The 21,510-nt window shown below is 49.0% G+C and overlaps 5 protein-coding genes across 5 annotated transcripts; 2 read left to right on the top strand and 3 right to left on the bottom strand.

Annotated features, from left to right (window-relative positions):
- Window positions 1-1,941: 1,941 nt before the first annotated feature.
- Window positions 1,942-3,138, top strand: MIND_00860100 (Beta-lactamase domain-containing protein; the record flags this gene model as incomplete). Its single annotated transcript, XM_037365264.1, has 1 exon — window positions 1,942-3,138. One exon carries the CDS (start codon window positions 1,942-1,944, stop codon window positions 3,136-3,138), a length of 1,197 nt encoding a protein of 398 aa, XP_037218506.1.
- A 9-nt stretch (window positions 3,139-3,147) lies between these two features.
- Window positions 3,148-10,880, bottom strand: MIND_00860200 (ABC bile acid; the record flags this gene model as incomplete). The annotated part of the gene is made up of 34 exons (XM_037365265.1): window positions 3,148-3,347; window positions 3,401-3,860; window positions 3,912-3,928; window positions 3,976-4,039; window positions 4,087-4,348; window positions 4,398-4,408; window positions 4,461-4,520; window positions 4,568-4,642; window positions 4,697-4,798; window positions 4,848-4,936; window positions 4,974-5,146; window positions 5,193-5,420; window positions 5,471-5,745; window positions 5,796-6,185; window positions 6,238-6,306; window positions 6,361-6,430; window positions 6,479-6,777; window positions 6,828-6,846; window positions 6,904-7,220; window positions 7,268-7,339; window positions 7,385-7,645; window positions 7,694-7,838; window positions 7,886-7,937; window positions 7,985-8,291; window positions 8,338-8,437; window positions 8,489-8,551; window positions 8,605-8,655; window positions 8,700-8,791; window positions 8,836-8,916; window positions 8,965-9,671; window positions 9,726-9,953; window positions 9,999-10,429; window positions 10,478-10,683; window positions 10,731-10,880. 34 exons carry the CDS (start codon window positions 10,878-10,880, stop codon window positions 3,148-3,150), a joined length of 6,126 nt encoding a protein of 2,041 aa, XP_037218507.1.
- A 2,633-nt stretch (window positions 10,881-13,513) lies between these two features.
- MIND_00860300 (Tubulin beta chain) lies at window positions 13,514-15,400 on the bottom strand (the record flags this gene model as incomplete). The annotated part of the gene is made up of 12 exons (XM_037365266.1): window positions 13,514-13,562; window positions 13,614-13,678; window positions 13,734-14,018; window positions 14,052-14,096; window positions 14,145-14,278; window positions 14,329-14,557; window positions 14,600-14,748; window positions 14,800-14,880; window positions 14,928-15,136; window positions 15,184-15,253; window positions 15,300-15,315; window positions 15,368-15,400. The coding sequence occupies 12 exons, from the start codon at window positions 15,398-15,400 to the stop codon at window positions 13,514-13,516; spliced, it is 1,365 nt and encodes a 454-aa protein (XP_037218508.1).
- A 2,918-nt stretch (window positions 15,401-18,318) lies between these two features.
- MIND_00860500 (Acyltransferase mlcH) lies at window positions 18,319-19,897 on the bottom strand (the record flags this gene model as incomplete). Its single annotated transcript, XM_037365267.1, has 8 exons — window positions 19,748-19,897; window positions 19,543-19,698; window positions 19,224-19,497; window positions 19,098-19,173; window positions 18,892-19,052; window positions 18,761-18,844; window positions 18,521-18,712; window positions 18,319-18,476 (listed from the first exon to the last, which is right to left on the bottom strand). Exons 1-8 carry the CDS (start codon window positions 19,793-19,795, stop codon window positions 18,319-18,321), a joined length of 1,149 nt encoding a protein of 382 aa, XP_037218509.1. The 5' UTR covers window positions 19,796-19,897.
- A 62-nt stretch (window positions 19,898-19,959) lies between these two features.
- Window positions 19,960-21,091, top strand: MIND_00860600 (uncharacterized protein; the record flags this gene model as incomplete). The annotated part of the gene is made up of 7 exons (XM_037365268.1): window positions 19,960-20,031; window positions 20,095-20,151; window positions 20,198-20,241; window positions 20,287-20,309; window positions 20,359-20,487; window positions 20,539-20,558; window positions 20,612-21,091. The coding sequence occupies 7 exons, from the start codon at window positions 19,960-19,962 to the stop codon at window positions 21,089-21,091; spliced, it is 825 nt and encodes a 274-aa protein (XP_037218510.1).
- Window positions 21,092-21,510: the final 419 nt, after the last annotated feature.

The raw sequence follows: 21,510 nt of genomic DNA on the forward strand, positions 1-21,510 counted from the left end.
TCATGCCAGCCATGGCCGGAGTACTGTGACAAAAAATGTGACATTCAATCAATTGTGAATATCTCAATGAGTTTGACAGCTATGACTAAGATATTACCAGATATGGAAAGGCAAATCACCATTTTTTCAGGCCGAAGACCCGGATAAACATCTAGGTAGGCCTGTGATCTAGGGCAAAGGTATACACCCTAATTAGGCTAAAATTGATGTATCCTGACATAGCCATCAATTATACTGATGTCCATCAAAAATCGTTCCACATTGATCACTTTATCTTGATGCCATCAATCCCATCATCAATACTATGATCTAACACCCAAAAATGAATAAAATGGTTTTTTAAAAAGTGTGACATTTGTGACCCTTGAGCCCTTCCCCAGGTTTTATGAGTACAGCCCTTCACCAGTAGCCACGTTTTTATTAGTATTCCTGAGTGAATGAGCTGTGTTTGGCTGGATGCCTCTGACATCAGGACGACTCGCCCCTCGGAAAAGTTCTCCCACCGCCACCTTGGACCATTCAAGATAGTCGTGGAGATCAGCAAAGGTGCCTACAAGCTCGACCTCCCTCCGCGCTACTCGAAGCTCCACCCGGTCTTCCCGTCGTCAAGCTCGAGCTCGCCCAGGACGACCCCTTCGACGGACGCCCCGGCTACGACCAGCCCCCTCTGGACCTCGAGGACGGAGTCCTGGAGTGGGAAGTAGAGGAAATCTTGGACGCAAGGGTGAGGTATAAACGGCTGAACTACTTCATCAGATGGAAAGGCTATGACGCATCGCACGACCAGTGGGTCTGCTTCGACTGTGTCTTCGCCCCGGAGAAAATTGCGGAGTTCTATTGTAAGTACCCTGGCAAGCCACGACACATCACCTCCGCGACCTTCGACTCGATTCTGTTCCGGTCTATGCGTCGAGACGCCGCATTCAAAGGGGGGGGTGATGTCAGGGGAACCTCCCTTTCGGCCCGGAGACGCGCCCGATTCCGGTTCCGACTCCGGTCTGGCCCTCCATCTCGCCCGCACAATCACCGATCCGTCAACGCCCTCCCGACGGTCGCCCTGGGACCTCGCCTGCGACGCCGCCCAGGCCTTCTGTGCCCGACAGCGGCAGCTATGGACAAGCAGTATATAGTCAGCTACCTAGCAGGCGGACCCTCAGAGTTTCTTCTCTTTGGATCCTCCCCTGCTAGGTCAGCTTCATTTGTATTCGCTTACCAATGTTCACGCTTTGGATCCTCCCCTGCTAGGACCTTGATCTCAGGCCTCCGGGGTTGCCCTTACACCTACCGCCACTCTTGACTCTTTCCCATCTCCACACGCTCTGTCTCGTCACCCCAGTCGGCCGCAGTCTACTTCCATATCTCGTCTTGCCGAAACTAAAGCGAATAGAAATCAATGGCAGCAACAAGGAGTTGGCCCTCATCAGAGTTGACGCTCTTGGCGAACGCTCTTCATGGACTCTGAGGTCCGTCCGTTTGCGGCACATGAATTGCATATCCATTCTTCATGTCCTTGTCGCAAATACGGGTCTTGAAGCGATAGAGCTCGACTGGCCACTCGACTCGCTTGCTCGCTTGTTTGAGCAGATGGCTTCACCCCAGCTATTTATCCCAGCCTTGAGATTGCTTTCTATCCAGAACTACCGCCCCGCGAGAGACGAAATCGCCGTTCTATCCTCGACCCTCAACGCTCTCGAATCGAGTCCTACAAGTTCTCTGAAGGACGTCTCGTTGACTTTCGTGAACAAGTTGGATGTTGACTGGGTCAATGAAATACTGAAGTTTGGTGAAAACATTGATATTAACACAAGTGTTCAGTCCCCGGGATCGAGATTGCTTCGTGTTAAAAGTAGAGTAGATTTATCACAGGTTTGGGGGTGACTTAGCTACTTGGCTATGAGAGCCTGAAGGAACTTGAGGGCCGTGATGTCACCCACTACTACAATGCAATCACTTCCTCCAGAACTTGCGAGCCTTGTATTCGTCCATTTCGTAGCGCTTGAACCGCCTCGGATTGGCTCGAGTAGCAGACTCAGAACTGGACCACTTGTTCTTGCAAGTGTCTGTTCCAGCTGGCGGGCGCTGGCCCTCCGTCTGCCAGAGCTCTGGGGTGTCATTCGTATCTACCCACCCGTTGGCGCCAATATAAGCAACCAGAGAATCCGGGACCTTTTCCAACTCCTCCCTCTATGGCTTTCACGCTCTGGAAACACACTTCTTGACATCTACGTCAGCAACGCTTTCCACCGACACCAAATCGACACGATATTTGCCCTTCTCGCACCCTTCTCGCCGAGAATACGTGCCCTGGACATTCCCATCCAAGAGTCTGCATCCTTTCCGTCCGAATTCCAGTGCAGCAGCCTAGAAAGTCTGATTCTCGAGTTCTTGCCCCAACGGAGAGTTGTAACACCCCCGAGTGTCTTCGTCTCCGCAACCTTGCTGCGGCATCTCACACTATCCAATGCAACTCTTAGCTCTGTAGAATATATTCCCATCGAGCTAATTACACATTTGGAGTTTCGGGCATCATCGAGCTCGGCCTATTCGTGCCTCGAAATACTGCGACGCGCATCCAGACTTGAGGAGCTCATAGCAGAGCTAGAATGGGATCGCGACCTTCTCCATCCCCCAGCTCTGTTAACTCTTGCCCACCTTCATACACTTCGCCTGGTCACCAGTGCCGATCGCACACTATTCCCATTCCTTGTTCTCCCGAAGCTTGATTCGCTGGAACTCAATGGCCTCAACTCCAATGCAGCCATACTTAGAGGCGTCAGCTTAGGAGAGCGCTCGTCGTGGACCATCCGTTCTATCTGTCTGCGACACATGAATACTGACGCAATCCTGCAAATGCTCAGCATTAACCCAAGCCTCGAAATCGTCCACATAGACTGGCCACTGGGCTCCCTTGCTTTGCTGTTTGTGCAAATGGCATCGAATGCACCCTTTATCCCTGCCTTACGACAACTTTCTATTCAGAACTATCGTCCCGAGACTAGCGAAATTGCAGTTTTAGCTTCGACACTGACTTCAAGTTCTTTGAAGGTGTCAATTTCTCTGGTGCACAAGTCAGACGTAAACTGGGTGAAAGAAACACTGCGGGAACCATTTGGTGATATATTGCTTCGTGTTACATAGACTGAACAACTACATTCGTCCGGTTACCTCAGCCTTCAGGCGTGCTGCAGTCTCTAACTCTGCGAATGAGCCGCTGTTGAGACACATACTACGAAAGACACCGTCTTCCTTCTGTATGAGTTTAAAGGGTGTATCTAGCTCTACAACCTTGCCATGGTCAAGCACCACAAGCCGGTCATAGTCGATGATAGTTCTGAGACGATGCGCCACTGCAAAGAAGTGAGTTTATCCATCTTGTGAAGCGTCCGTTGATCAAACACACCAGTGATCAAAAGCGAGCCAGTAAATTCCTGTCTGATTGTGTTCTGAATCTTTGCGTCAGTCTCGAAATCGACACTGGATGTTGCTTCGTCCATTACAACCACAGAACTGCGGCGCAACAGTGCCCGCGCCATAGCAATAAGCTGTCGCTGGCCCTGAGAGAAGTTGCTTCCCCCAGCAGAAACCTGCGTGTTCAGGGTAATACTTGGTTTTGCTTCTGTCTCGCTGCTGAGCAGGGAAACGTCCGTCGCGCTTTCTAATATTGATGGCGGTCGTGATGAATGAGGTGTCGCTGTCGCAGACTGACCACGGGATGCACCTCGAGAGGTTCGAGGGCTGTCGCTGAGAAGATGGACGCGATATAAAACGTCTATACAGCTGACGTCATCATGTTCTCCAAAGGGATCTAAATTGTCCCTCAGTGTACCAGAGAACAAGGTAGCGTCTTGAGGAATAAATGTCTGCAATGTGGTGAGCAATCAGTCACTCTCTACTTTGTGTGGTGAACTGACGATCCTCGAACGCAGATCTTTGTAACATTAGCAAACATAGCAAAGACCAAAACAAGCCTCATACCATTGACGCCGATGGTGCTTATATCGATTCCGTCAATGACAACACGACCACTAACTGGATCGATCTGTGATCGTTTAAGGGCAAATCATAGCCGGGTTGTGGTCCACGCACGAAACGGAGTAAACTCATAGCAAGCGTGCTCTTCCCGCTGCCCGTCCGCCCGATAAGCCCAACTCTTTCACCGGCTCTTAACGTGAATGTCACGTCATGCAACACAGACGGAAGCTCGGGTGAATATTTGACGGCCAGATTTTCAACTTGCACCAATTGTTCAGTGCTAGAGGATGGCCAGTAAGCCGGAGGCCGATTGGATTCTATCACGGCAGGAGGCTCTTGAGGCAGTTGGAGATATTCCACCACTCGTTCCACAGAACTGCATAAAATGAGCAACGTTGTGGGCAGGTTCAACGAGATTTATGTACTTGAGGTCAACCTAGATGTCGGATTTGAGGGTGCACGACCTGCAGATGACAAGTTGGACTCACTTCCAGAGTCGTCCAGTTTCTACAGGCCCAGTAGATTGCATTAGTGAAATTAACAGCACTCTTAAAGACGAGGTGAGTTTAATCTGATATGACTGAAGTGGACTGACCGTTAGTGCTAGTCCTGCTATACCAGCATCATTCTCCAGCAGCGAGATTGAGAGAACAGCTGTGATGAATACTGCCTAAAGACGCGCTTAAGCTTGTCGTAAACCCAGTTCTGGAACACTGTAACTAACGATACCGCCTGACAAGATCATAAGCTCATAAGTCATGTCATGCCGATGGAAACAGGCCCACCAAGACAGTCGAAATTGAGAAGAAGCCATCTGTTGGTCATCCTGTGTGAATTAGATGGTTGAAACTTCGACACCTCTTGCAAACACCTACCAAAATGTATACCACATCTTGGTCGCTGTGTCGATACGATTGTGTAGGCCTTCCAAGAACCGCGGTTCTACGGAGAATGCTACACGTAGCTGAGTAGGTATCGTCATTGAAAGAGCGGAAATTCACCTCGAACGGTCACTATTCCCTCCAGTAGTTCACCAAAATCCGAATAAATGGGAGAGCGGCTGTTGGACTCCATCCGACGGAGATCACGTCCCGTGTTCAAATATCCAAGCGCAAGACGGTAGTAAACATAGCCTAAAGCAATAGCAGGAAAAAGGAATGCGGGAAAAACAACCCTAAAACGCGCGTCAAGGATAGTACCAAGAAAATGTTGATACTCACGTGATCGTGATCACAGAAGCGAAAAATCCTGCAAGAGATGTATTCACGGTTTGAAGCGACGCGGCAAGATCTTGATCGATTTTCTCCATGTCAAGTCCAAACCTATTGAGCATTCTCCCGACTGGGGTGGTGTCATGGAATCTAAGTTCGCGATCAGGTGGAAAACCAGAGCCTCGGTAAGAGAAAGTGTACCGGAAGGTTGCGCGCACGACAGAGAACAAAAGTTGTCTGCGGCCGCGTGAGAAACCAGCAAATCAATCTCACTGGAAAATGCTTACTTGAATAGAATGCGCGAGGCCCTCAACGCTCCCGTAAATTGGGTAGCAATTGAACACAGCGTCATAAAGGCAGTGGCTAGGCAGATTGCAGCATATATTCCGACATAGAAAAGCGGGTGATTAGCAGCATTGGGCCATTTGACGTCTTCAAACCCAGTCTTGACAGCCACATGAGAGAAGGTAGGTGCCCGATCAAAATGATGCATGACAAGGTATGGAAAGTTTTCGTTAACTTGAGGGACAGTGCTGTTGTGTTCATATGCTGAGCCCCATGTCTGAGAAATTTGTTTGTTAGTAGTCGAAAAAGTCATGTAATGCACCAAACCTTGATCCACAGCTTTTCGCCAACACTCAAAAGTTGGCTGACGATAACTGCAAAGAGGAGGAATCCCCATGTCCAATAAGAGGACGCTTTCAGGTAAGAGTTATAAATATTCCACTTGACACTTCCAACTGCCCTGTGTTCCTCTTTGACTAGCTTGCGTGGTTTCCCTGCTGTCTTGAGTGTGTCTAGACGATCTATGCTGACAACCGGTTCAGTGATGACGGAATCCAAAACTTCGGCCTTGGTGTGAGCGTCTTGGGCAATATTCTCTAGGACGTTAAGCGCTCTGAGGTCCTCTACAGCCCCTTGTATGTCGATTCGTCCATCCAACATTCGAACGAGGTAACGCGCACCAGGCAGCACTAGGTCGACATGGTGTGTCACGAGGATCTGTTGATGATCATCAAAGTGATCTGATCTAACGATAAGATAAGGGACAAACAACTGTGCGATTTGCGAGCAGAGGACCGCACAACAAATGTTCGAATAGAAAGCGCGCAGTATGGCTGTCCTAATTTCAGGAATAAGAATAAGTAGGATGAGTAGAAATGCAAATACAACGCACAACAGCACTGAGTGGGTCGTCGAGAAGGACATATTTGCTGCGAACATATACTGCACGAGCCAATGCGACCCTGAAAGCCAAGTCAGATAAGCTATAGATAACGGCACTACATTCTCACCTTGCTTTTTGGCCTCCAGACAAGACAACTCCTCTTGCTCCGATCTCAGTTGCATCACCATCCTCAAGTACATCCAGATCCGGTTGCAGAGCGCAACACTCTAACACTTGGTTATAGCGGGCTTCGTCGTATGGGTACCCGAACAAGATGTTTTCGCGTATGGATTGATGACGGAGCCAAGGAGTCTGAGCGGCATAGGATATACCATAAATATTGCCGTGTTCATCGACGCGAGAGCGATTCTTTGACATGACGATGCGCCCACCAGGAAGAAGGGTCATTTCGCCAAGCAACGCCATCTAGCACCAGTCAATTAGGGAATAGTCAAAGTTTTATAATCAGCACATACGAGCAAAGCAGTTTTACCACTGTGAGAATGTTATTCGGGACTTGACACCGTGCGTTTCCGCGAAAAGAATACGCACCTTGCAGTAGGTCCAGTTATCATCGATAGTTGCCCCTCAGGGAAGATAACAGAAATATCACGCAGTTCAAACCTATTCACTTCATCTCCTAGTGCAGTCGTGTTGCCGCTCGTCGATGAAGGGGGGGTACCTTTGAGAGGTAAAACTTCTTCTTCCGGCAGTTCATTCCAGCGCAGGGACGCGTTTTCAAGACCCAGTCCTTCATTTTCAACACCATGAAGATGGGGAACGATAGCATCCTGTTTAAGGGAAGACACTTGAGCGGAAACTTCTTCCTCATCTAGATACACAGCGATGCGATTGAGGGCAACACGAGTCTATCCGGTAGTCAAGAAAAAGAAAAAGAACTGAAGCGTGGAATTACCTGCAAAAAGCGTACCACCCAGGCAGGAATTATATTCATGGGTGAGCGGATCATAGAGAACAGAGTAATTGACTATCAGAGATGAGCTGGAGAGGAATGCATGGTTCAAGAGCTCACCGTGAACGCCGTTCCAACAGTCAATTTGTTTCCAAGCAAAACAAATGTGAGAAAAGAGATGGTGGACATTGCTATTGGGGCGAGTAGCCAGATCAAGTTGAACAACATCGAATTGAGTCTAGCTGAGAGGTGTAAGTCGACGATTCGTGAAAAAAGGTCATGAAGTCCACATTTGATCATCCACTTCATCTCGATTTCTCGAGCGTCAAGGCTACGTTGGATCCAACGCTCTTCCCATGCAAAAAACTTGATGAATTTAACCTGGAAGTTGGTTAAAATGGATGCGGAGAGATCTTCCAAATTTCTCACAGCACCAATCAGTTCATTGATCACACTCATCCGCCCATCCCGCGCCTTTAATTCACCTTTGTGCATTCGAACACGTCTTCGTGCTACATAGCTATTGAGAGGCCAGCCAACAAGGAGCACAATGAATCCAGCAAATGCACTCCAGCTGTAGTGACATCAGCATATAATCACCAACTTTGAGATTCTCCTTACCCCAGCAGAACGTACAGAAACCAGCTCCCGACAAGAATTTCCATGGGTGCGCCTATAAACAAGTCAAATGTTGTCTCATGCATCTCAAGTTTACCGCACCGTAGATGTTGAACGCGCCACTAACGATGGTAGACACTCGAGTCTGATCCCCGGCCATGAGATTGACAATTTTCCCGACATCGGCCCCGCTCTTGGGGTCATCCGCCTTTTCGTCATGTCGCGCCCGTTTCTGCTTGGTTTCGCTGCGAACTTTGGCTTCCGCCGCAGCCCGAGCCTTATCTTTGTCGATCAAGCCAGCATAGTCCTTGCGTTTGAGGGCTTTGTCGTAGATCGCTGCTATAAGCTCGACACGGATGCGGGTCGCCGCCCGGCGGCTGAGGTACAGATGTTGTAGGTCAACTTGTGCCTATGAGCGAATTAGAGAAAGCGAAATGAGAATATCGTGAACAGACCTTCAGAACAACAAACACCAGCATTAGGAACGCATAGATGTAGGCAGTACCTTTGTCGCGTCGTGTCGGCACTTCTTTGTCAATAGAATCGAGAATTCGTCTGACAACAAAAAGGCGTTGGTGTCCAGAAGCACCAAAAAAATCTGCTCACTTGAGGCAAAATGGACCAGCATAGCTGAATATAACAGCAACGAGGGTAAGCACGAAGTCTAATCTTTCTTTGATGAGTTACAAGGTGTTGATTGCTCGTGCCAGCGGCCGACGTACATTATATCGAAAGAGTTCGCTTTCCAAAGGCGTTGCAGAAGCGTCGGAAGTCTGACAGATAAGACTACGTGAAAGTGCTCAAATGAGTCACTTACTTGAAGGTCGAAAATTTCGAAAAGACGGGTCGTGACTGAAGAGTCGGACTGAGTTGCCACACATCTTGATAATCCAGCGTGGAATATGTGCCCTGAATAGATTGAGTAGAAGAAGAGCATTCAATTCCCCGAATACCTTGCGAACAAGTGGGTATATCCAGCTGAATATGATCCATTGCCAAAGAGGAGCGTAGTCCTCCGTTGTCAGAGTTATACCCTAAGTTTACTCTCAGGCAGGTATCGGCGAGAGACAGGAGGTACGCACAATTTGTCGAACGTCAACCCTTTGGCTCGGGACACCAAGCGGCATCGTCAACACCGCAGTCAAAACGGCCAGAGTGCTCGCCAGGTTCAACGCTAAACCGACGAGAATTGCGGAGCTAGGGAGCGGGACAAGATCTACCGCATGCTCAAACACGTATCCCCCTAGCTGTAGAAGGCTTGTTATAGTGAATAGACAGTAGAGCGTAAAGAGGTCATATGGAGGAGTTGCGGCGGGATGTGTTATGGCCCGCATGACGGTGTAAAACCAGGATGCGCTAAGAAGTAGCTGAAGTAGTCCCGACAGCGCTGAGTCTTCGATGGCAAATGAGTAGGCTGCAACGGCAACCCAGACGACACATTGGGCGAGCCCAACAACTGTGAGGAGGGGGCGCCAGACAGGTAGGTTAAGCTGCGGCGCAACTTCATCGTCTGTTTCCGAGGTAATTAGCTGTTCTGCTTCCTGCAGTGTTAAAAATTGCTGGAACAGGGTTTGGGATGTGTGTAATCGATGAATTACGAACTCTGGAAGCCGTGGAGAAAATCTGACGGCACAAAAAACCACCACGATTGCTGAGGGAGTGATTGCAGCCCAGACGCTGCGCATGCAGGCTTCATGAAGGTCGAGTAGCCCGACGTTGGCGCAAAAGACCATTATGGTGGAGCACAAATTGAGCACAAAACACTCGGAGCGCCCGTCGAGATCACGTGCTGATTATGTCTATTAATACATGCGCAGAAATTAGACTACTACTTGGTCCTCACACCACTTCCATAACTTGGCCGCCAGCTCTGGATTCTGAGCATGCTTACTGGGCACTTGACGGCGTGCCCAAGCAGTCAGATACTCTCCATTCAAGTCTAACGCCTCCTCCGAAGTTGTAGCATACAGCGAGGTCAAGACGCCGAGCGACACTGGGTATATTCGAATTTTCTCCACAATCCAAGCCACCACTGGATTGACATTACGCATTAGTTCAGATTTGACGCCACCTGATATAAAGGAGTTAGCAGTACCAGCTTCGTATGAAGGCATACCTGGATGCAAAGATATGGCCACTATGCCTTGGTCACCGTATCGTCGCGCTAGCTCTGACGATACCAGCACCATGCCCTGAAACGGCTGTGTTATCAAATGGAGTACGTTGGTCATAAACCAACTCGCCAGTTTGCTCTGACCATATAATCTCGTTCCAGTCAGCTTCTTCCGAGCGCGCAAGGAAGCATCGCCTTTCTGAAGCGAGTCCCAAACTATGCCCTCTTTTGGCGCCGTCATTTCATGTGCGTCTGAGGAGACTGCCACGACACGGACTCGACACGGAGTCCCAGAAATTTCGCCTTTTGCAGTCCGCAGGAGAGTGGGAAGCAGAAGTTGAGTGAGCAAGAAGGGTCCAAGAACATGTACTCCGAATTGAATGTCCCATTGTTGCTTCGTCAAGGGGCCTATTGCGGGAGCGTATAGAACACCACTATAGTAATGGTTGAGCTGATTCGAGAGCACGACACAAGAGACATACGCATTGTGGACAAGAGCGTGGAGTTCCTTTTCTTTGGAATTGAATTCCTCTGCACATCTTCGCACAGAATCGAGGTCTGCGAGGTCCAAGTGTAAAAAGTGGATGTTATTCTTGCCAGTCGTCTTGCAAATGTCTGCGATCGCAGATTCTGCCTTGTCTTTTGACCGTGTTGCAAGGTAGACTTTGGCATTGCGCTCAACCAGGACCTTCGACTGTGTGAGAGATAGTCGCCGCAATGCAACGAAAGACACACCCGACAAGTCTCTTTTCCGATCCCAGCTGAACCACCAGTAACAAGTAGAGTCTTTCCCGAAAGGTCAGGGACATCTTCGACGTGCCATGTAGGCTTCGGCGGCCACTTCTCGCTGAAGGAACCGATACGCGTGGGGGGTTGTTTCGCCATGGGGGTCAGGTTCTAGTTTCAAACGGCCTTTATGCGTCAACGAACATGATGGCGGATTATAAATAGGTGAGAGTTTATGGACAGAATTTCCAGTCGAGGGCGTTGGTCGCAAACTGGGAAGAATGATACATAATATTCCCACGCTTGATCACTCGATGACAACGACGCCATCCTTCTCATCCTGCCTCTTACTCGCGGCCTGTGTGGTCTCTGAACCACTGGAGTTACCAACTGACTTGAGCTGGCCCAACACAATTCTATCTCCGGCACTTTCAGTATCCCGCCGACTCCGAGTAGTCGTCGCAAATTGCAGGTCTTCGATGTTGGAAACTTCAAGCGTACCGCCAACATAATGTCTGGCGTTAAGATTCGCAAGAAGAGTGGAGAAGTAGATCGAGCATTGTGGGTACTGCGCGATTGCGGTATAGAAGTCGGTTCCACTCGCAGTTTCGTCCTAACTGGTTTGTACTGGATAGACTGAAGGGAAGTTAAAGACTCACCAGAATAAGCGATGCGACAGCAACAACAGCAGTGACCAAGCCGGTGTTGATGATGATAATGGTCAACCGTCGGATGGTGCGTGAAGTTCTGGAAATCTTTGATCAGCTGGAGGTAAAGGTGAACTTGATGGTTTCTTGACCTCTTAGACCTGTACACGCCGTCAATCGCATGCGAATCCTTCAAGAGGAAAGACATCGCTATCGTGATGACCACATCGACGATAGCTGCAGCCACCAATCCCGTCCGTTTGATGCGCTGGAATGTCATCAGATCCTTCAATTCCATTTCTATGGGAGCAAGCAAACTTGCAAGGTTGATGGGGATAAAAATGTTGGACTTGTTGATGGAGAAGGCGCAATAGGCTGGAACGGTAAGGTTGGGCGAAACACACGATCAAGATTAAACACCCACCAGCAGTCAACGCTACACAACAAGTTCAATATGTTAATTGGCTCAAAGCATCCTCACTTACGAACTTGTAGGATCGAGAGAGCTACCTGGAGTGACCGAGTCAAAGATCGTTGACGAGGGGGGAATCTTTTACCAGCACAATCAACGCCAGCCAATAATACCAAGTGTGGGCATGTCGAGTAGTTGATGCAACTGCCGCTCGTTGAGAACAAGGCTAGGAAAAGGAGGGAACGAAGCCCGACATCGTGCGATGCGATGAAGATAGTAGAGTTGTACGCAAAGAACGATAATGGACTGCATTTCAGTCAGAACGGATGACCAGCTCAAATAAAAACTCACGCCAACCCACGCCTCGTGCTGTTTTATGTTCAGAAATGGAGTGTGAGGCAGGGTTCCAAACTTACTAGAGCTTCTCTGGAATAACCTCCCCATGAACAAACAAACATTACATACATGGAAACGTCACTGACACTGGCGATGCAAGGACGGCGGACACCCGACCCCAATTTTGAATCAAGGTGAAAAACGCTGAACGTTAAGTGAGCTTTGTTATAAGCAGCTTGGTGAATATGCACTCACGAACTTTGGTGATTAGGACCTTATGAGCCGTGTCTACTAGTCTGTTGACAACGTTGGAACATTTTTAAGGCAAGTGTGACCGGTACAGAAGGAAAGCAACCTGGGCGGAGTAAGCCATGAGTACCGGGAATGAACAGCAAACCTGCCAAAGTCTTCTTCTGCCATGAATCCTCCGGATAGCTGAATAAATGAATATCGAGAAACTGCAATTCGACGAATAACGGACTTCCAATAGTACATGTAACTGTACTCGATTAGTAAATAGATTTTCGTGCGTAGTGCCACCTACGACTGCATGACATTGATTCCCCACAAAGCGCATGAAATATAAGCGGCAATGATAAGAGCGCCGTAGGAGGCGGAGAGATCGAGCACTACGGGGTTTTCTACCGTCGCAGGGATTGCCGAAGACATGATGGGTGAGTCGGGCGGGAGTCAGGAAATAAAAGTCCCCGAGGGCGAGTCTGTTTTATAGCCCATGCGATATATTTGGAGTCCCGGCAGCTGAGCGTCAATTGCCAATCCAGGGTTGGATAACGTATGATTCGAAAGAGTGGGTATTCGATGAGGATTAGATGCCCCCACAATGCGATGAGAGGAGCTAGTCGAGGACGCTGCTCTCATTGACCACGGCTTGGTGTTATGTTGCGAAGGCCACGAATAGAACGTGGGAGCTTGGAGAGTGCCTACACGAAGTCGACTAGAAACGGCACTATCCATGATTCTGATCTGTTGTGGACACAGCTTCTGAGAGAGTTTTGCAGTACTCAGGCATAATTGTCAATGGGTACCGGAGGGCGGGACCATCTTCAAAACAATCAAATCAGCATCAAGTTCAACTTGTGATGTGTCCACGCCACAGCAAAGGCCGTCCCGGGGTACGAAGAAAAGGTTTGCGAGCAGTCCAAGAGCAGTCGAACTGCGACTGCGAAAGTTGTCACGTCTAAAGTTGTCACGTCTACGGTCACATGCAACGATCAGCTCTTCGAGCTGTAAAGCCTGTAACCCAAGCGAGTTCGCGACAAGTATGGCAATGACGGGCATCGGGACCCAAACAAACACGCATTGTCCACTCAGTTTAGACTTTGAGAGAAACAACGATAGTAGCATATCCTGGTGTCCATAAATTACCATAATTAGATCTACGCAGCAGACTCCTCGCCATCATTCTCGACTTCGTCGCCATCAACGCTGTCAATAGGTCAGCACAAAAGACACAGTGCAACTCCGAGAAAAACGAACGTAGCATCTTGATATTGCTGATACTCAGCGACCAGGTCTTGCATGTTCGATTCGGCCTCAGTGAACTATAGGGCAAAGTTGAGATCCAAGCCTGATCTGAAGACCACGTATGTAGCACACCTCCATTTCATCCATGCCTTCTCCGGTGTACCAATGTAAGAATGCCTTACGTTTGAACATTGCTTTGAACTGCTCATTAACTCGTTGGAAGAGTTGTTGAATTGCAGTGGAGTTAGCGATGAAAGTAACAGACATTTTTCTACCGCGGGGTGCGATGTCACAATGGGCTGAGAGAACGTTGTTGGGAATCCATTCAATGAAGAATGTCGAGTTGTTGCGCTGAACCTTCTGCATCTCATCGTCGACGTCCTTCATGGAAACTTTGCCACGGAAAAGTGCGGCGACCTAACGAAACGATAAATTCAAGGAGAGCCACACCGATGAAAGACGTGCAGTAAGGAATCGTCCTTGGCGGGGATCGGCCTACGAAATATAACCGAACTGGGATCTGCCAAACAGGAAGATACATACTGCAGTCATCATGTTTTTCGCATCGAACATTTGAGCTGCGAGTTCGTGCACACTGACAGCACGGAATTGGGCACTACCAGTGGCCGTCAAAGGGGCAACCCCCGTCATAAAAAAGTGAAGACGAGGGAACGGAACTTCGGTTGTTAAGCAATGAAAGCGGTGATGAGTGATCTATGCGACGCACCAAGATTTACGGCCAATTTGCGGAGATCAGAGTTGAGTTGACCAGGAAAGCGTAGGCAGGTGGTTACTCCAGACATAACGTTTGAAACCAGGGCATTAAGATCATCATGACTGGGGCTTGCCAACTTGAGAGTACGGAAGCAGATGTCATACAGGGCCTCGTTGTCGATGCAGAAAGTCTCGTCTGAGTTTTCAACAAGTTGGTGTACCGAAAGTGTGGCATTGTAGGGCTTGGATCATCAGTGCCGCTGCCAGAGAGAGTTTGAGCTTACCTCAACCACGGTATCCGACACCTTGGGAGACGGAACAACAGAGAAGGTGCACATCATGCGGTCAGGGTACTCTTCTCGAATCTTGCTTAGCATCAGTGTTCCTAGACCAGCACCAGTGCCTCCCCCGAGCGAATGTGTCACTTGAAAACCTGGACAAATGTTGGCATAATCAGATCTGAAAGATGAAAAGAGCAACAAACCTTGCAAAGAATCAGCGCCTTCGGCTTCGCGGCGGACAACATCGAGAACTGAATCGACTAATTCTGCGCCTTCTGTGTAGTCTGGAAAGGGATAAGAGATATAATAGGCGAGCTAAATGGGTCCTTACAGCCCTTGGCCCAGTTGTTGGCAGCTCCGTTTTGTCCGAAAACATAATTATCAGGGCGAAATAGCTGGCCAAGAGAGCCACTCCGGATCACACCCATTGTGCCAGGCTCAAGGTCGACTAAAACAGCCCGTGGAACATATTTCGCGGCTCCAACCTCGTTGAAGTACACGGAAATTCGGTCCAACTGTAGATCACTAGTATGTTGATCACTGCTTAAAGTGAGGTGAAAATGGATAACATGTGGCCATGAACCTACCTAGCGCCAATGTAGTGGCCCGACTTATCGAGACCGTGCTCGTCTGAGACAGTCTCCCAGAACCGGGATCCTAACAAGTAGTCAGTTGATGTCCCAATCGCACTGTAGGCGCGCACCAATTTGATTACCACACTACCGAATGGTTGGAATGTAAGATGAGCACGGTTAAGAGACTGGGACCCACTTGGCCAATCTGCAGATGGACTATTTCACGCATAGGAAGAGGAGCAGAATGGGAGAGAAATTGGGTTGAATGAGCGGTTTTCGCTGACAAAAGCAGCCCGTAATCGTCCGACTATATCAAGCAGACACATGACTCGACGCGAAACGCTACCGATGATGGCGGTCCCGACCAAAAGCTGACTCGCAATCGAAATTGTTGTGGTCCAGTCCTGCGCATAAGCCCCCTCGTCGTGTTTGCAGGGTGGTCTTCAGCAATCTTGCGGTTTGATGGGATCATGTGATGGCAATTATCCTGACCGTCACGGTAACGCGACAGTCACACTGAGAACGCTTCAAGACGACGATGGCGGCAAACAGTAGTGAAGCTGACTTGAAGAAGCTCACTGTGTCTCAGCTTAGAGCCCTTTGTAAGGAGAAAAAATTGCAAGGTGCGTAGTCTGTATCCACGGAGGCTACTCCCCTTAAATCAATAATCATAGGCTATTCTAAACTCCCTAAAAACGCGCTCATCCAAAAGCTGGTGGGCCAGAATGTTTTATCTACAGACGTATCTCCCACTGCCGTATCCTCTTCCCATTCCTCCAATGACACGTCGATCAATCGGACCAGTGGTGATTCTGTGTTCAAGATTCCCGAATTGCCCGACAAAGTATTGCAGAATCAAGTCTCTTCGTTGTCGTCGTCTTCTGCAATGACTCCGGTACCAGCGCCTTCGCGTCCCCAGACAATTGCAAATGCATCCACGTCAACAGTCGAGCCTGTGAACAAGGCCGCTAATCTGACAGAATCAATAAGGAGCGATATTCAAGTCAAGAAGAACCAGAATCAGAGGATCTCTACCCCAAAGGCAGTAACTGTTGAATCCAATTCCATCGATCCTCCTCAAACCACACAAACAATCCCATCAACAGATGCAAGCGACTTGGTCCCCAGTGCCAAATCCAACAAGAACCGAAACGCGGCCAGTGGAGTGTCAGCGGAAGGTGCATCGTCTACGACAACCAACTCCTCCAAGAAACGAAAGCGGAAGCCAAGCAATGCCGCTGAATCTGTTGCGATTTTGGACAGTCCAACCAATCACGATCCTCTAGCGTTAGGCACTCAAACACTCACTCCAAATATCGCAACCTCCGAGCACCCGGCCAAGAAGAAAAAACTGAAGCCTTTGTCCAAGGTTGTCGCCTCGAGTTCTGCGCCAATTGCCGACATCGTTTCCAACTCTGCGCTCTCGCTTCTAAATAACCAGATCCCTCAACCTTTCAACCCTTCGAAAAGACCTTCGACTTCACTGATTGACGCGCCAGCAAAGAAAGCCAAGTCTGCTGTCTTGCCACTCACAATGGTTTCCAAGACTGGACTACCGAAGGTGACAATAAAACCTGTCGCCCAAGTTGAACGATCGCCCTTTACGCAAGAGAGCACCAAACTAGTCAACCCACCGCGTAAACGATTTATCCCACTCATAGTCAATCCCAAACCCCGCACATCTGTCTCAGACGCATCTGCTGTGATCACCAATTCTAGCCCTCCGCACGATGTCCCATTCTATCTGGATTTTCCAGCCTCAGCTGAATTCCAAAAGCAGTTAACATCCACCTCTTTCCCGCCTTCAATTGCGCAAAGAAAACGCGTTCCTCGATTAGCTCTGTTGCTCTCCTTTGCGATTGATTACCTCGACGACCAAGATCTCAGGCGTTGCGTGCTCGTGTCCCGCATGTTTCGTTACGCAGGTATGTGTGTGGTCCCGCAAATAATCAATCATTCCAACCACACTTACAGTGTATCTCTCCTCTTATCAGTATCTTTGTCGACACTTCAAGGGACTGCGTCTTTCCCAAGTCCTCTCTCGCTACCCTGATGCAGCGCGAACAATCAACATGTGGCCATATCTGTCTGAGCGGTTGACCGAGGTCCATACGCGGAGAAGGCTCTTCGAGCAGTGCTTTCTAGGACGACTATTCCCAAGTAACATTGTCTCACAACACTTGTGGACATCACCAGATCATGAACGACAATTGGTTGTGGCTCTCCGGTTCGGCTTTGTTTCCATCCTGCGTTCTCTCTAAATGTTACCCTCTAGCTTCATTCTGACTAGACATTTTTTCAAAGTTTCTGTTGGCGACAATCAAGCAACAGGCGGATTGGGTTGGAGGGAAGGCCAGATTGTCGATGCGCAACCTGTGGTCTCGGATGAAGTGTGGAAGATCACTATCCGTCATACAGGGAAGGAGACTGAATCTTTCTATGTTCTTGAACAAACATGCGAGCCACTCACGGCAGCAGAAGACTCCTCAGGAATGAGTGGAATCCCGGTTCGTATTGACTGGGCTGCTTACATTAGTCAAACTGCCCAAGAGAAAGGATCCGCGACTGACTTGCTTCTCCAACGCCTGAGCTGGACGAACCACGAAGAATACGACCATGGCATCAGTCGGATTTGGCTGAAACGAATGGAAGAAGGGGGCGAAATGGGTTGCATCAAGCGATCGACCGCTGAACGTTACGTGCTAGCTTGTGTTGTGGGCAATAGGTGAGCCCGCTCAGCTTTCCAGCTTCTTTCCAACGGCTATCTCTAGTCTGAGCGGCCGGTGGATGTCTTCAAACCAGATGGATCAAGAGTTTCAAGGGCTTCCCGAGGTACATGCCTCCCGGACTTCGGCAAAACCGAGGGTCAACTTGTATCTTCCTCCGCATGTGTCCTAGTTTCTTAGTGCATATCGTATTCTTATGATCTCTTCAGCCATCACAACGTCGAAAGTCTACATTTCACAGCAAGCGGTCGTCGCAAGGGTCAACCTCTGCATGGAGCGTTGGCCGTTGTGCAAACGCCGGGACGAGAATACTATATTCTCCGTGACAACGGAATGCAAGTGGGGACGGAGGAGGAAGGTGTCGGGCAAGTGTGGATGAAACTTTTACAATGCGACAATTGGGGAGTTGCTTGTGAGTAGACTACGCCGTCAATCCCTTGTACAAGGCAGCCTCGATTTCCATCCAAAGACGTTCATATGCTAAATCATAGTCACCTGATGGCAGAAGTTGTGTACCAAAGACAACCGCAATTCCAGTCGTTGGGTCTACGAAATGAGAGGTGCAAGCATAACCCGCCCCTAAAACCGGGTCAAGAGGACATATTAAATGGAGTAGAGCATACATGAGCCACTGCCTTTCTTGCGTCGACCAGTCTTATCCTCCATTTCTATCATTAAGCCACAGCTGAACTGTACTTGACCTGTGGCAAGACCAAGCATCTTAGCCAGTGAATTTGCCGCTTTTTCGTTGAGCGTGGGGTCAAACAAGGCGTCGCACGATGTTTTGCTCATGATTGGTTGAGTTGCCTTGTTTGCTATAAAAAATGAGCTTTAGATTTTCATAGCTAGGTAAAGGAGCGAACCTTGGATTTGTAGCAGGTGTCGTAGAAGAGCGAGGTAGTCCTGCAACGAAGCATACAAGCCGACTCCTCCGAGATGAACCTTCACTGAGAAGATATAATGGTGGGAGATGTACGGTGAGTGAGCTACGCACACGTTTCTGGGTCTTGGTTGATGATTTCGGTCTGGTGGTCCCAGAGAATAATCTCGTTGTTTCCATCACGGAAATGCAAAGGCAAAGAGCGCGCTTTCAGAGCCGGTGTCAAGTAGAAGGAGGCAGATGAGATTCCCAAAGGCGAGAAAATGTTATCTTCACTTCAAGGCATAAGTCAATGGAAGCCGCAGACAAAGAGAGCGCACAAATAGCGTTCCAACGTTTGACCAGATAGCTTTTCAATGATGAAGCCCATACAATCAGTTGAATAACCATATGCAACTGGAACTGAGTGAGCAATACATAGTTGTGCGTTGCGAACATAATCTCACAGTCCGTTCCTGGCTCGAACTTCAAAGATTGGTGCAGGCCCGATCCTCTGATTTTAGCCAAGAATTCAGAGTTCGATTGGTACACCTGCGCTCCATATGAAGGCCCAGAGGTCGTGTATTTCAGACCGCTCGTATGGTTGAGAAGCTGACCAAACGTTATTTCATGCTTGGCAGGAGAGCCTTGGACGGATGGTTCAGCTAGCTCTGGGAGAATATCCGATACTCTGGTGTCGAGTTGAATCATTCCTCGCTCAATCAGTTGAAGAGCAGCAATCTATTCCGCGATGAGTGAGAAAACTGGGTTGAATGCCAAACTCACGGAGGTAATGAGTTTGGTCTGGCTACAGATCCAGAATACAGTGTCTTCGGGTAGAGAATAGCTGGTGGAGCTTTCTTGGTGCATGAAGATTTCTCCATTACGGTCGGAAACAGCCACGTATAGCGGAGGCAAGTTTCCGCTGCTCACAGAGTCGTGCTTGGGCTCATTAACACTTGAATAAAGCACTCATAGCGAGTGAGCGTACCATTAGGTTGCGAATAGCATCCTGCTGTTCCCGGGAAACAGTCACCATTGTTGTGGGAAGTCCGCTGGTTGGCTGTGACCGCAATTGGGAGATCTCGTTGAATTCGCGTTGGCAGACATATCGAAAGAGTTGTGCGACTGTGTATGATTCACAACTTGGTTTTGGAGAAGTTGTGGCGGCTTCACGTGCGCCGGCAATCTTGTTCTGCAGCCATGACCATCCTTGAAAATCCTGAAGACAGCCTTGCAAAACTATGGGCCCTCATACAAGAGCTCAGCGACCAGGTGCTATTGTTGAAGAAAGCTAAAGCAACAACTTACCTTTCCTGCGCCAACGACTTTGTTTAGCTAAATCAAAACCGAGACGTGTCTGCATCCATATACCAGCAAGCCGGAGGAATAAAGGTCTATCCAACGTGTTTAGCGCTGAAAGGAGGTCTTATTTCCCGAGAAGACTCAAGCCATCCATGCTCAGACAGGCTTTGTGCTGCGACGGTGTGTCTGGCGCTACGACCAGAATTGAACTAATGTGTCGTTAAGGTTTAATCTGGACAAACCCAAAGGTTAGCATTCAGTGAAGCTTCCTGCAACTGTTGACTAGACTCGAACTAGAGCTGTATGATGCTGAACTCGAGCGTATGAACGCGTCGATGACTGCAGAAAACATTGCGCTACAACACGATAACAAACAACTCAATGCCCTTATTCGGGAGTATGAGCAGACCTTGGAGACTCTTATGAGTGCGCGTTACTTTTTGTTGCATGAGCGATTCTAATGCTTCTTCTGACTAGACACATTCCGGAATCGCGCTGTGGGTTCTTTTCAGTTGTCATTCTGGTTCCGGAGTCTGACGAATCGCCGAAGAAAGATGTCCAAGAACGTGAACTGGCGCTATCACGAGAATACGAATCACAGTTACTTGCGAGACAAGAGGAATGCGACACTGAAGACCTCAACTCCAGCACAGTCGTTTACACATCACTTATGAGAATATCTCACGTTTTGCGCCAACTACTTCGTGCTCATGGCGGAGAGCCGCTTGAACCAGACCCTCCAACTCTCGAAACAGAGGCTGGTCAGTCAAGACAGCTCAGTGTAGAGGAGCGCGAGCCTTGGACAACCTTGGCAGCACGAGAACCGTGGACCTCGCTCGATGCAACTGGCGCGGACTACGCGATGGAACGAGAGATTGAACTGTCCAGATTGGAGAAAGAGAATGAGGAGCTGCGGCAAATGTTGAGTTCGACATTACCACCCCAAGCCAACGGTTCACACCACACGCCATCCCGGCGGCAAGTCGGGCAACAACAACCCAGTCACTTGAGACAGCCGTTAGAGATGTAGCACAGACTTTTCATATATTTTTCTGCTCCAGGACTGATTATGGGGAAAATGACAAGCCGCTTAGTCAGACCTCCAGCTTTACCAACTTGAACAACATGAACGGTACTTCGGTAGCACGGCAGAGTTTGTCTGACAATGCATGGTGCGGCTCTGCGCAGTAAACCACCGTTGCTGATATGATAGAGTTGTACTGCTTGTCTTGCCATCCGGTTCTTCGCCTTCGACGAGCAAAGAGTCCATCGTCGCTCCGGATCCTCAACAAATCGCTGGGCCAACACCACAGAATCACTCGAGTATACTCAGTGCAAATCTGCCACCTCAACATCTATGCGTGGCCTTCCATGACGCATTGGGCGGCATAGCTGCCATGCGTCTTACTGGCCACCTGCAGCATCATTTTACCTTTCATACGGACTGTT

Source organism: Mycena indigotica, assembly GCF_014461135.1.
Source record: "Mycena indigotica strain 171206Taipei chromosome Unknown Mind.scaff0007, whole genome shotgun sequence".
Taxonomy (NCBI): domain Eukaryota; kingdom Fungi; phylum Basidiomycota; class Agaricomycetes; order Agaricales; family Mycenaceae; genus Mycena; species Mycena indigotica.